General features: G+C 37.8%; 1 protein-coding gene across 5 annotated transcripts in view; it reads right to left on the minus strand.

The window, feature by feature from the left end:
• MAP3K5 (mitogen-activated protein kinase kinase kinase 5) overlaps window positions 1–13,854 on the minus strand; it is a 161,393-nt gene that overhangs the window by 67,159 nt on the left and 80,380 nt on the right. For all 5 annotated transcript variants that reach the window (XM_077813098.1, XM_077813103.1, XM_077813099.1 and 2 more), the window contains 3 exons: window positions 11,791–11,961; window positions 7,220–7,332; window positions 285–444 (listed from right to left, as the gene is read on the minus strand). In XM_077813098.1, coding sequence (XP_077669224.1) covers window positions 285–444; window positions 7,220–7,332; window positions 11,791–11,961 — 444 coding nt within the window. The remainder of the gene's footprint in view (window positions 1–284; window positions 445–7,219; window positions 7,333–11,790; window positions 11,962–13,854) is intronic.

Consider the following 13,854-nt stretch of genomic DNA (forward strand, 5'->3'; position numbering starts at 1 on the left):
TTACACACTGATCTGATCTTACACTCAGAAAGGCACGTTCATCAGTTTTTAAAATGCTATCTTCCCTTCTTGATGCATGCACACAGCTTTCACAAGAGGAAAAGATACCCCCAAGTACCTTTTGAGTCTTTTTTTTAATTATTAAGAGAAGTAAGTATGAAGTTTGCTTAAAGATCACAACCACTGAAATACAATGCTATGTGTGACAAGTTCAAATAGCTAAATTAACAGCTTTTTTAACATACAGAGGTGTTCAAAACATCATATCTTGTACATCCCCTTACCATGCCGGTGCCTTTATCTTAAATAGTTTTTCTGAAGCCTGGATCACTCTTAGGTGGTCATTGGCCAGGACACTGGCCCCCAAGAAAAATCCAACTTCCCAATAACTCTGCAGCTTCTCCAAATTCCCTTTTTTACCAAGCAGGCTACTGATCTTTACCCCTGTAGTGAATAAAATTTAATGGTAAGGTGGTTTTGCAGGCCAGTATAGAGGTTAATTATCTGATTTGTAACTTTTTCACTGCTCAAGTTACTGTATGTCAAGAAATACAAATACATAAAATGAAGCTCTAAACATTATGTAGGTTTCCATTTTGGGATAACAAATTGATAATGAAGGGCATTAACAGAAAAACAATAAAACAAACTACTCTCTCCCCCCTCCCCCAGCCTGAACACACACACAGAGACCAAGCTCCTTTGAACACTAAAGGAAAATTACTAAACAGTAAGGCTACACTCTGATTAAAAAAAATCTGTAAAACAAAGGAATCATTAAAAGGAGCTTTATTAAAAGCAATTTAGACTTTCCACTGCGAGTATTCAGAGGGAAATTACATGCACCATATTGTTTTTAAACCCTTCAAAGCTTCATGAGAACTAAAGGTACCTCTTTTCCCCTTCCTATCGGCCCTTCAGGAAAGGATCAGGACATCACTGTAGGGACAAAGCTGCAGCTGGATCATCTATGTCCCTGCATGGACCTCATCTGTAAAGGTAAATTTGGGGCCTTAAAATACATAATGTAACTTTAAAAACTTAACAGATGCTAAAAACTGCACCTATTATGTTTTTTTGAGTTACAAGCCCCAAGTTTAAAGCCTCAAACTTACCTTTATAGACAAGGTCCCATGCAGTGTGAAGAGGTGATCCAGTGGGGTTCTTCCTGCAGCGAGCATCTTTTGTTTGGCAGGGAGTCCTACCCCAAGAAAAGACATCCATTAGTATTTATGTGCCCCCCTTCTGCAAACACTAGAGATTGTGGGAGAGCCTTGGGTTTACTTTGACCTGTTACTTCATGTCAAAACTACAAACTGCCTTGTTGTCACTTGGATTTTACCTCCTGTTAGTTACTAGGTATTAGGAAAACACATGGTGAGGACACACCTTTTTCCCTAGTGAAGACAAAGCTTCTAACTCCATTGTCTGTGTTAAGACCACCTTTCCCCCCTACAAGTGCTCCCTCCCTTTTTCCAACACTCGAGCCATTATATCATTCCTCCAACCCTTGCTCTCCCACCCATATCTTCTTTCTCTGTCCTTGGCTCCAAAGACTCAATGTTTCTGGTGGAAATCCTGCAATGATACTGAAATTTGTCCTCTCTTCAACTCCACTACACAAGCTTTCCAAATAACTTTGTTTCTGCTTCCTGCGATACACCTGTCAAGACTTATATTATTAAACTGCAAATATTACGGTCCATCTAATTTACATTTCTTATGCTGTTTACTTTTTGCATATCGCTGATCCTAGACAATATAAATATTTTTACATTTTAAAAATATACACTCAATTTTCACTCACAGTGCCTGTCTGTCTTTAGGATTTTGTACTCTCTTACTAACAAGATGTTGCCATGTTTGAGTAGTGCACAGTGCAGGATAATGTTTAAATCCAAACCAAAAACTACCTGTTTTCTTTTGAATTAAACATTTTTTTCCCTAAAATGAAAATATTTCTATTAACAATAGATTTTGTAAAGCCCTTTCTTTGTAATACAGCTTGGGGCCTCCATTACTTCAGAGGAGCATGATATTTTTATGTCAGTATAGTGGTCTGGTATACTGTTTGCCACTATAATTTATTTCTATTACAGTAGCACCTCAAGGCCCTAATAAGGAATCCATGCCCCATTGTGACAGGTACTATGCACACACACACACACTGCCCCATCCCAAAGAGCTTACAATACGACAAATTCTTGATTTCATCCTGTGGGCCTAATTCAGTATTCATTGTGCAAGAAAACTAATTAAAAATGGGACATTTTCTTGTATGGAGTATCTAAACAGGCCCTATATTAGTTCCACATGGGTTCCAGGCCCCAAACTATGGACTGTCTCCATAGCACTGAAAAGGGAAAAAATGATCTCCTTCAAGGTCCTCCAGTTTGTTTATCTTAAGACACGCTGAAAGCTTATGAATTTACTCACACTTTTGCCTCAGTCAAACTAGAATAATGTGCTCTCTTTTATAGTGCACGGGATTTAGTGATGTTCTTAAATATGGCAGTGTGATATTGATATGTATTTTCTGTAAACAAAAAATTAATAATGAAGGATAATTGCATTCCTGTGAATTTCAGTCTCAGGGCCATTATCTATTTCCATCATTTCTCTTATCTGCACAGCAGGGATTATTTTGATTTCATCATCTTTACTCAAGTGCATGTTCTTTTACACTTACTAAACTTTCAAACTCAAGACAATGTTTTCTTTATGTGAAAGGGAAGCTTACCAACGTGTGTACAAAAGGCAGATTTTCCACAGTTCATTGTTAAAAAGATATTAGCTTTAAAAATTAATCAGCAAAAATGTAGAGCCTATTAATGCCATGTCAGAAATTATGTTTATAATATCAGGAATTTGTTTGCAGATTGTATGGAAAATAAGATATTTATCATACTCAGTTTTTGTCTGTGATTCTATATGCATAAGAAAAAGAATGCAGTCTTCTCATTAATAAAATGAACTGCTTTGCACGATCAAAGGTGGCTAAACAAGTTGCAACAGCTGCATCATCTGAGCATGCAAATCACATAACTTGCAGAGAATCATTATCAGCATCCTTGCAAAGCACCACGTTTGTGTTTTAGTCTCAAAAGTCTTTAAATTTCGTGATTCAAAGCAGTTAAATAACTACAAATCAAAATATAGCAAGCGTGAAAGAGACTCACAAAAATTCTCCACAAGATCATTTCATCATTAACTCTTATTCTTCCAAAATTATAGACTGAAAACTTCAGAAAGCAACTGTCTGATCAAATACAGATTGGGAAAAAAGCAGTTCTGCTCACTGCAGCTTTTTGAGTGACTAAAACTAACTGGCAATGTAATCAGAGCCCCAAGTTGTGAATTCTGGTAATAGGTATCAGAAGACACACCATCAAAATAGCTGATATAATTTGGCTATATCCTCCACTTTCTTTCCCCAGCCTACCATCATCATCTCAGTCTCATCTGAACTGATTCTCAATCAACTTGTTCCCATGTATGCCCCAATCTCCCCCAGACACTGAAACAGACATTCTTTGGGCTATACAGCCTGCAGACAAAAATTTGGGTGTCATCAGCACACTGAAAGCACTTCAACACATCTCGTGACTAACTCTCCCAATAGTCTCATCTATGCATAAAAAGGTTGACAGCAAAGACCATCCACATGAAAGAGCTCTTGGGGCAGAACAATTTCCCAGCATCATTCCTGTGGGTTCACTCCAAAAGAAAAGAATAAAACAATCTGAAGCCAATCCAGTCCTGCTAGGGTCTGAGGACAAATTAACACTTCTTTGGCACTGAAGGCAGCTGAGAGCTCTGATAATATCAGCAAGGACACCTGATCTTATCGGTCTCCAGTAGATTACTGACCAATGCAACAAGTGGACTGTGTGCTGTACCCAGCCTGGCTGACAAGTGTCAAGGAAGTCAGATGCTTCAAGTGGAAATCATATTTCTTGAACTTTGTCTTCTCTAACATACATACATAGCAACAGGTACATTTTAAAACAAAACACTATAATCCTATCAAAACAAGATACTCCACGGCCCACACCTCTCCCACTGGGGAGAGGATGAGAGAACAAAAATACATGACAGATGTTAGTCACATTGCTTAATGTGCTACTGGAAGGTGCCCAGATACTACAGTGATGAGGACAGCATTTGAACCTATATAGAACAGAATAAAAGAGAAGATGTGATCTGTGGAAGATGATGTGTCAAAACATTTTCAGTCATCTGAATGACACACGGAAGAATACACACAGGTGGGCAACAGGAAATACCGTCGGAACCAAAGTTTTTGATCAGAGGCTGAACAAGTGCTTTCTTAAGAGTGATGAACACCTTGCCCTCTTCAAAGAAGATGGTGACAAACTTCACCAGCAGATAGTGTAGTTCTTCAGCACCCATGAGCATCAAGGATCCAAAGTCAGGCTGTCCTATGAAGTTCTCCAAACACAGTCAGGGAGCAACACTGGCCAAAACTCAAGAAGATAGGGCCTAGCATTTGTGCCTTCGAGATATTGCCCTAACTCTCTGGAATGCAGGCAGTTGGATCCAAAACCAATTGGTTAGAGCAGAAATGTCTATGCATCAAGAAATGGCCTTATAATAGGAGAGACTCAAATAAAGCACTGAGTAAATGTAGCTCATATTAACCAGGCTGTCCACAACCCAAAACAGAGTTGCTGAGTGAAAATCTGCAGAGGCAAAATATTTTTTCTTTGCCTCCCACGCAGTCATGGACATAAGAACTCAGACTTCAGAGTAGGAGGCGATGGCCTTGTATCCAGGCTTTGGATTAAAAAAATCCAACCCAAAATCTAAACCAGAGTATGGAAAGCCATGAGTTGAGACAACCACATGTGATAATCTAATAGTGGCTCTCACTGTCACAGGAGGGCAAAATGCCCAAAGAAACTAAACAGCTGAGGTATCCCTAAACAGTTCACCACACCAAACCAATACCTCAAACTTCCACATGCCACAAAACAATCCAACCTCCACATCATCATTCCTACAGCAACAGCCATCGCCATCTATTCTCCACCCTCCAAAATGTCATTATCTTTAAAAATATATCAGCATAATATCTCTATATTGTATGCAGTGTTATTCTAGCCATCTTAGTCCCAGGATATTAGAGAGACAAGATGGGTGAGGTAATAGCTTTTTAAAATATCTTTAAAATATAGAAGATAAAAGATATTACCTCACCCACCTTGTCTCTATAATATCCCTGTCCCCACTCTCCCCTTCTCTAACATACTACTGTTGCCGATACAGAGCTGGAGGGAGGTTGTCTCTCTTAAAAAGGGTACTCTTCTACCTGTACAAGTTAGTCTTTATGTGAGGAACAGCAGAGTATGTCTGACCAAGGCCACCTAGAGGTGGCTGAAAAATGGAATTTCCCTCTAATGGAAAGTTCCAAAATTTTTCAAAAAACAATTTCCCACTCAAATTGAGATGAAAAATCAAAATATCTTGGAATTTTTTGTTAAATGAAATATTCTAAAATATTTATTTTCAGTAAGGACAAAACATTTCATTTTTCTTTTTTTTTGACTTTTACATTATAATTTTAAACAGAAAAGTCCAATGCACTCAAAACCAAAAAGAATTTGATCTTGTTGAAATGAAATATTTCAACAATGTCCCATCAACATTTGTGCAATATATTCAAAATGTTTCAATTTGGTCAAATCAGCATTTTTTCTGACAGAAAACTATTCCACTGGCAGATTTTTGAACAGCTCTAATTAAGAGTAACCTCCACTTGAAACTAATGAAGGCTTTTTAGATAGGCAAATAGCAATTATGCAGGTTGGCACTTTCTTGTGACAGTGGAATTAACTCAGAAAATGTAATTACTCAGAGATGTAATGACCAAAAGTGGGTAGGTTCATCGGTTTATGTTGCATCTATAAGAAATCCCTGCCATCTGATGCCTAGCTGGAATACTGATTCACTACAGCAATATTCAGCAACATGCTGTGGAGAAAGAAATAGCTCTAGTAACAAAAATGGCATTTTTGCATGTGTTTGCATGTGTCTTGGGAAGTACAAATGGAAAAAAAAGTTTTACAATAGATTGAATAATAGATGTATAAACATCCTTTTCTCTATGCATAAATTTCACTGGTACTTTAAATGCATGTATAAAATAGATGCCATGTTATGTGAAACAATTTTATATGTATATATGTTTTAGAAGTAATATAGAACAATTTAACGGCCTCCCTCATATCACATGTCACTTTCTACCAACCTTATTATCTAGAATGATGTGTCAAGGGTGTTCCATTAATATGGATTTGAAAGTGAGTCCCTGGCCACATGTCCCAATAGGATGTTTCTATTATCCAGATCCTGATAAAGTAGCTCTGATTAAACAGATTGACAGGGAAGACTGCCACCTACAGAAACTATATAGTAATAGGTTTCAGAGTAACAGGCATGTTAGTCTGTATCCACAAAAAGAACCGGAGTACTTGTGGCACCTTAGAGACTAACAAATTTATTTGAGCATAAGCGTTCCATTCTATGCATCCGATGAAGAGGGCTGTAACCCATGAAAGCTTATGCTCAAATAAATTTGTTAGTCTCTAAGGTGCCACAAGTCCTCCTGTTCCTTTTATATTATAATATATATGCAAGTACTATTGGCTAGCCTTGACTTTGCATATCTCCTTAGATCTTACAAGATCATAGCATAAGGCAACAAAGTGATATATACAACTAAATCAAAGCACAAAAGGCAAATAGAAATTTAATTTCTTCTCTCCCATCCTACCCCACTGGAAGTCAAAGGTATATTTTCCCCGTTGCTAGGATGACTTTCAGTTCATTGTCCCCCACTGTCCTGTATCACAGTGATTTACCTCCAACACTGGTAGTAACATGCCCCTTCAGGGACTAGCAAATTCTTTCCTAGGTCAACTGCAAAGTGAGCAGGTGATGAGGCCACTATACCCTCTGCTGGCCAGGCAGCAAGAGATAGGGCCCAGAGAACTGAACCAGGTCTCCACCAGAGCGCTAAACTCAGGATCACCAGGCAGGCTCGATGCCAAACCTTTTTAATAAGAAAGGCAGTTGAAGTGTTCAATTACTCACTATCAAAGTACTCTGAACACATCCATTAGATTGTTTCCCCTATAATAGTGGGGGGGGGGATCATGGATTTGATTTGCCTGTGAATCAGCAAACTATTAATTACCAACTTTCCGTAGCTCAAAAGAAGTGTCAAACTGGTGTCCAGCTGCCAGTAGGAGTACTGCATAATTAATTCCCGATTGCAATGTTGGCTCTGACTCAAACGCCTTCTTGAACCTAGAAAAAACAAACACACAAGTTTACTTTCTAAATAATGCAATCTAACAAGGAGTTCATTATACTTTTAGGTACTGTAAGTGCTTAGCTTCTGTTTGCACAATTAGAACCATCCATGCAAGTAAAAATATTATACTGTTCTCCACTCATGCGCCCTGCTTATTTTTAGGAGTCCAACATTTATATATCTTCTCCCATTTCTCTCTCTCTCTCTCTCTCTCTCACACACACACACTCCCCCCACCCCCCAAAAAAATTTAAGACTGGTATTTAAAATGTAAAAGCTGTTGAATTTTGCCTGTTGAACTCGCTGCTTGATTTATAGAAAGCAGCCTAGAACTCTAATGAGATCAGCAAACAGACCCTGAAAGTCAAGATGAGTGATGAAGACTTAATTTGCTCTGTACTTTGACCTGTCTTTACTTTTGCACTGTGAGGCTGAATGAAATGAGGAAGGAAATATATGCCAGCAAATTTATTTCTAGTAAAATACAAACAAAAAAATCCTCCCACCAGCCCCAAACTCATATTAACTAGAATGAATAGCTTGGCTTGCATAAAGCATTTCACACTCAGGCCTTTCTATTACTTTGATTAGTGCTACAGCTGCTTTGAGGTTTGGAATCCTTATTTCTCCACTGATCTTTTGTGCTACCTTCATCATGCAATGGACAGGAAAAGAGAAAAAAATACTGATGAAATAATTAGGAGAAATGGGGAACAACATTTTTTGTTGTTGTTGTTGTTCCAAATATATAGAAACCTGTTTGTAACTTCAACTCTGGACTTCTAAACAGTATTTCATTTCTTCTACACAACACTGTCTAAATATGCCCAAGTTTGACCTGTATACCCTTAGTTCTTAAAAATGAAGATAGCTACTATGCATCTGTTTAAAATGTAGAGCCATCCACACAGTTAACAGGATAGAACCACACAGACAAAGGAAATGTAAATTAATCTAAGCAGAGTATCTGTCTATACAGGTGCACCCACCATCCACAACCGAAAGATTGGAAAGGGATAGGACAAGGGAAGCAAGGGAAGATCCTTGTTCGGACCAAATCAGCATAGCCGCTCCTTTTTTTTAAAAAATGCAGTTAGTACTTATGGTAGGAGCTGGCGTAAAAGTCCTGAAAACTGAAGTCTTCTATTTATATACAGGAAAGACATACCACAGGCAGCGAAAATATCACTACACTGCTTTGTTAATATGTTTTAGCCTCAGCTGAGAGATCAATTCTGAGGATGACTGAGTTCACTTCTGTACCTGTACTGTCATTCTTTGTCCTTTCTCTGTTATGTGTGCCAATTAGTGTCAGCTGTGGTGGCGGCTTTTGGAATATGCATAAGGAAAGTGGATCAGGCAACCAGACACTAGCTCCTTTCACAAAGTCCTCACCCAGTCTCTCTTTTAGTTCTGTCAATTCTGGTGTCATATGCACCAACGTTTCTGCCTGTTGGACCTCCAAGCCCTGGTCTACCCCCAGAGTTGTATCAATATAACTAAAGGTAACTTTTTATACTGTTTAGTTATAATCTGTATAATATTTGTGTGGGGACACACTTACATCGGTTTAAACCTGGCTTATAGCAATGGAGCTTGCACTGGTAAATTTACAGATGCAAGCTAAACTGAAATAACTGTTTTTTAACAGATATGGCTCAAACACAAAAGTTGCACCAGTTTAACTTAGCTGATTTAAGTTAAACGTGTACAACTGCTATGTGTATGTAAGCTTTAAATATCACTGGTTGTGCCTACACAGAATTGTGAGCACAAAGTTGCACCTCCACTTATTTTCATCTGTAAACTTTAGGTGCAAAGCAGGAGGTCAGGTTTTAAAAATCTGTATCTGAAGTTATGACACCACGTCAAGTGAGGCAATTACAAATGCCACCAAGATAATGAAAGCTAACATTTAGGAAAATGTTACAGCACTCACATTGAATTAGGGAGGTAAAAGAGCAAAGAGTTGGATAGAAAAGACTGATTTATTGGTGGATCTGATTTACAATATCAGTAATGCAACAGTTCAACAAAAAAAAAAAAGTCAGTTAATTAACCTGCTATCTCTATTCTCATATTTATAGGAAAGATTTATGTCCTTCCATCTTTTATGTTAAGAAAGGGTACTTCCTTCCCTCTTTATTTCTCTGGAATAGGCCAAACATTTTTCACACTACTAGCTGGTTGTAAAAATGATTCTTTGGCTTTTAACTAGAGGAAATGTGATTATCAACACAAACACACACACACACACAGCTTTTCACACAAGCATCCTGCACAGTATGATTTTATTTTTTCCTCCCACAGAGAGAACAACAAAATTCTGTTTTATAAGTCATAATATACATAATGTTATAGCTACAGTAACAGTGGTATCCCTAATGAAATCACTAATGTACAAGTCTGCCTATTCTTTCCTGGACACATCATAAGCATTTCTACTACTGTGCATTAGAGAACAGACCCTCCTGGGCTACTGAACCAAAGAGTCAGACAGTGTTTAATATTCTTTTATGCACAGGCAGGTAATCCGCTTTGCCACTGACTTGCTTTGTGATCTTGGGGAAACCACTTGACTTCTGTGTCCCAGTTCCCCATCTGTAAAATGGGGATAATAATGCTTACTTCAACATAATTAAGCACTTTAAGATATCTGGAATTAAAAAGCTCCTTAAGCATTAAATATTATTATTAATTAAAAACAGTTTGAACCTATTAGGTTAGTTATGTTTGAGCCTCTCACTGCTTCTCTCTTCATAGCTATGAATGACGAGGAAAAAGCAAATAATTTAACGATGAACTCAACATTTATGCTACTTCACCCATCATTTTGCCCAGTTTTATATTCAAGTCTATCATTTTATCGACCTTAAAACATCAGCTCACACACAAAAAAAGGGGCATTTAAATGACAATCTTGAAAAATCTCATAATGGCCATGGCTCAGAGGAATTAGTGAATGACACTTTTTTTAAAATCAAAAGTTATGAGCTGGACAAAACGTGCTGTATTCTTACTTTCCAATGTCATTTAAAGATTCAGTAGTGGTCACATATCTGTGATGTATTACAGGCGTTTAAAAACTGAGCTTGTTTAAACATACTTCTATCATGAACTGCCCCCTGCACTAAAAGTATACAGAAAATATAGAAAAAAGAAATTTGCTGTTAAATTCTCAACTTCACTTAAATACACACATACTCACACACGCGCGAAGACTGGAAGCTGGTGATTTTTGGACCAGAACTAAAATCTGACATAAAGAACATGCCCAAGCTAAGCACACATTGTATACATTTACGAAGTAATTGAAAGGAAAGAAGCCCATGATGGCAATAATCTACAATTGAGGCTGATAATTCAGTGTGCTCCTCTTAGCAACTAAAAGCTCAACAGACAAAATAAGGGAGACAGAGCAATAATCTATTCTCATTTAGTGAGAGCTCTCAGTATGTTCAGTATGGTATTAAACTACAAAACCAGAGAAAAAATCAGTGCCTGTCCCCAAATTAGTCAGACAGTACAGTCCAGGCACACAACACACAGGACAATCAGTAGTATTTCTTTCTATGTAGTGTAGTGTATGCATACTACACAGATGGTGTAAAGGTTTTGTCGTCTTGAACATAGGACAGCTATGCTAGTCACAAGCAAGGAAGTCACAAATGAGTTGAGTGGTTCACCCCAGTCAAGTGCCAATACTATGTTACACCACACCAACACACATTCTATCACTTATGTATCATAAAAAACACTCTTGAATTTAGAGTTTTTAATTATTTTGAGACCATTTTTGCTCTCTTTCCACTGGAACAACTAGATTCCCTTAGTATCATGAGTCCCACTTTACAGGCCTCTGAAGAAGAAGAATATTATAACTAATACTTTTAATACACCTTTAAAAGTGACCCAAGGTAGCTTGTCTATACAAAAAATCATCACAGTCTGGTATTTCAGGACATTCCTGGGGTAGATTCAAACAGTGTTCATCCCATTGGAAAGCAAAGAAAATCCCCTTTTCCAGTGGTATAAAGCTCCCACGTTTAAACCAACACAGAGCCACTGATTATCAGCTCTCAAGCCTGTCACTGGTACAGGACTAACTATTACCCATCCTGGGCTTCAGATTACAGCAATTTACGGGGGAAATTCCACATCATGGGGGAAGGAAGGAAGGAAAATTCCTAAGATGAGGGCTATTTGAAGCTACTCAGGGGTAAAGAGTGTTATAAGAAGTTCCTGGAGATGGATTTATGGACAGAGGACTCACTCAGCCCCAATGAATAAACTATGCTCATGTGATAGAATAAGAGCTTTAATATGGTCATTTTAGAATTGTAAATGATTGGGGTTAGTGCTGTAATACCTTCTTTGTTTGTGAAAAATTAAGCCTTAAGTAAGATTTGGTTTTTTTAATCCCAAGAGGCACAAAGAGCAAGAATACTTACCAGGATGTCCCATTGTCTCTGCTTTCTATGTCTGTAAACCCAGAGTCCAAAAACATATCTTTGTAGATTCGTCCCACCAGGCAGTACATATCTGAAGCTACCTGAGTTTCATGTTGTACCAGGGGTATCATAATTTCTAAAGCTTTCTGTCTATCTCCAGGTAGATTTCGCCTATTAACAAAATACACAGATGAATATTTTCACTTAAAACCACTAGAGTAGAAGGTAAGAACTTCCCAAGATTTTCTTACACTGCATTAATACGCACATACACTTTTGGCTGGTGAAACATCTCTCAGAACCAGGCCATGGACCTTTTCCCCTTTAGGGAGGGCCACTTTTTTGTACCATTTTATAAACTCTCTCCAACAACATACCAGGTTGAGCCAGCTATTATTTTATGAGAAAAAACAAAACAAATAAAACCCCAGCAGCAGTTCTCAGGTTGCATGATAAGAAACACTAAGCACGTCCATGCTCTTTAATATATTAGGAGGGAAACAATGATTTTTAATTTGGATTGTAAGGTCTCTTCCCCTCCTCTATCTTTTGAGCATAAAATGAATTCCCAAAACACATCAAATTCCCAGGAAAATAAAAATAAAAGGCCTAAGGGAGTAATATAACCCACAAGAAAAATATTTCCTATGAGAACACAACATACTGTGAGCATTAGATACTTCCTGATGACTCATGATTTGGATACTAATCTTCACTATCAAAGTTTTATAATTTGTTTAAATGAGACTTAATTCTGCAATGAAATAGCAAAATGGTTCATTTCTCAGCACAGAATATTCTCAGTCTTCTTTGGTTTTCCCCATTTGTTTGTTTTTTGGAGAACTGTGTAGATGACTAGGTTTACAGGGTCCAGCCTCAGTACAGGGGGCTGGACATGACGACCTCTTGAGGTCCCCTCCAGCCCTACATTTCTATGCTTCTATGATGCTTCCATTAAAGTCAACTGGCAAAAATCCCATAGGCTTCAATATGAGCAGGACTGGGACCAACATAAAACAAACGTTACTTAAATGGAGATATAATAAGGGAATATTCTTGCATTTGTGAATTGTATCCTGACTTTGAATCTGCATGGTTGGGATTTGCATCAAACATAAGAGATCAATACAGGGAAGCAGATCATACTTTCAGTTACATCACAGGTTAACTTTTAACTACAAATGCAATTGAGTCTGAAGAAAAGCAGGTGCAGATCAGAACAGTTAGACTGCTTCAGCAGTCTGTTAACTAAAGAATCATGCAATTTTTTTTTTTTAAAGACTTTCACCACTAGGATGGGAATTTTGCTCAAGTAAGAAATTAGGCCCACAAAGAACACCAAGGAAAAAAAAAGCATTGTGGACTTTCAAGTACAACAGGTCACATTCATGCAAGCTGCATCGCTCCCAAGTTTTGCCTGGATTTCTAGATAAGAACTTATTGCAAGTGACCTTCAAAATACTGTTCTCACATCGGAGAGATATTTCTTAAAAGCCACATACATCACAGAGCTCTGTTTTCTCAGTGTTAGAAGTTTAGGGGCTAAGGACTTTGGGCTTGTGAACAGAATTTAAAAATGGATTGGATTAGTTCAAAACTAACAAGTTTCTCTCTCTTTAAGCTAATTACTTGGACTGTATTATTTTTTTAAGGCCAAAGCAGGTGTTGAATGGCTTCTCAAAACTGCATCAGCTAAAGCTGCAAAAACAAAACAAATATAAAAATACATCAACAATCATTTTTCACACAAGCTCCCTTTCTATAGCAGCTGTGCAAACTCCTGATAAGGTGAGCTAGCCAAAAAGCACATTGTCCCTGCAATGCAAACCACTGACTTGAAGCAACTGTCAAGCTACTTAGTATAGCACTGGACACCAAATCTGCTTCCTCCATGGTACTCAAAAGAGCTCATGAAATGTGGCTGAAAAAGAAAGCTACACAGCAGGATATGTTTAAATTAAACAGAACAAAGTGATCTCTAAGTGATCAAAGAGGAAAAAATACCTGCAAAACAATGAACTGCATTTCAGCAGATTTCTGGAGCACACAAGAACAATAGGCTAT

The sequence above is a fragment of the Eretmochelys imbricata genome, chromosome 3 (genome assembly GCF_965152235.1).
Source record: "Eretmochelys imbricata isolate rEreImb1 chromosome 3, rEreImb1.hap1, whole genome shotgun sequence".
Lineage (NCBI taxonomy): Eukaryota > Metazoa > Chordata > Testudines > Cheloniidae > Eretmochelys > Eretmochelys imbricata.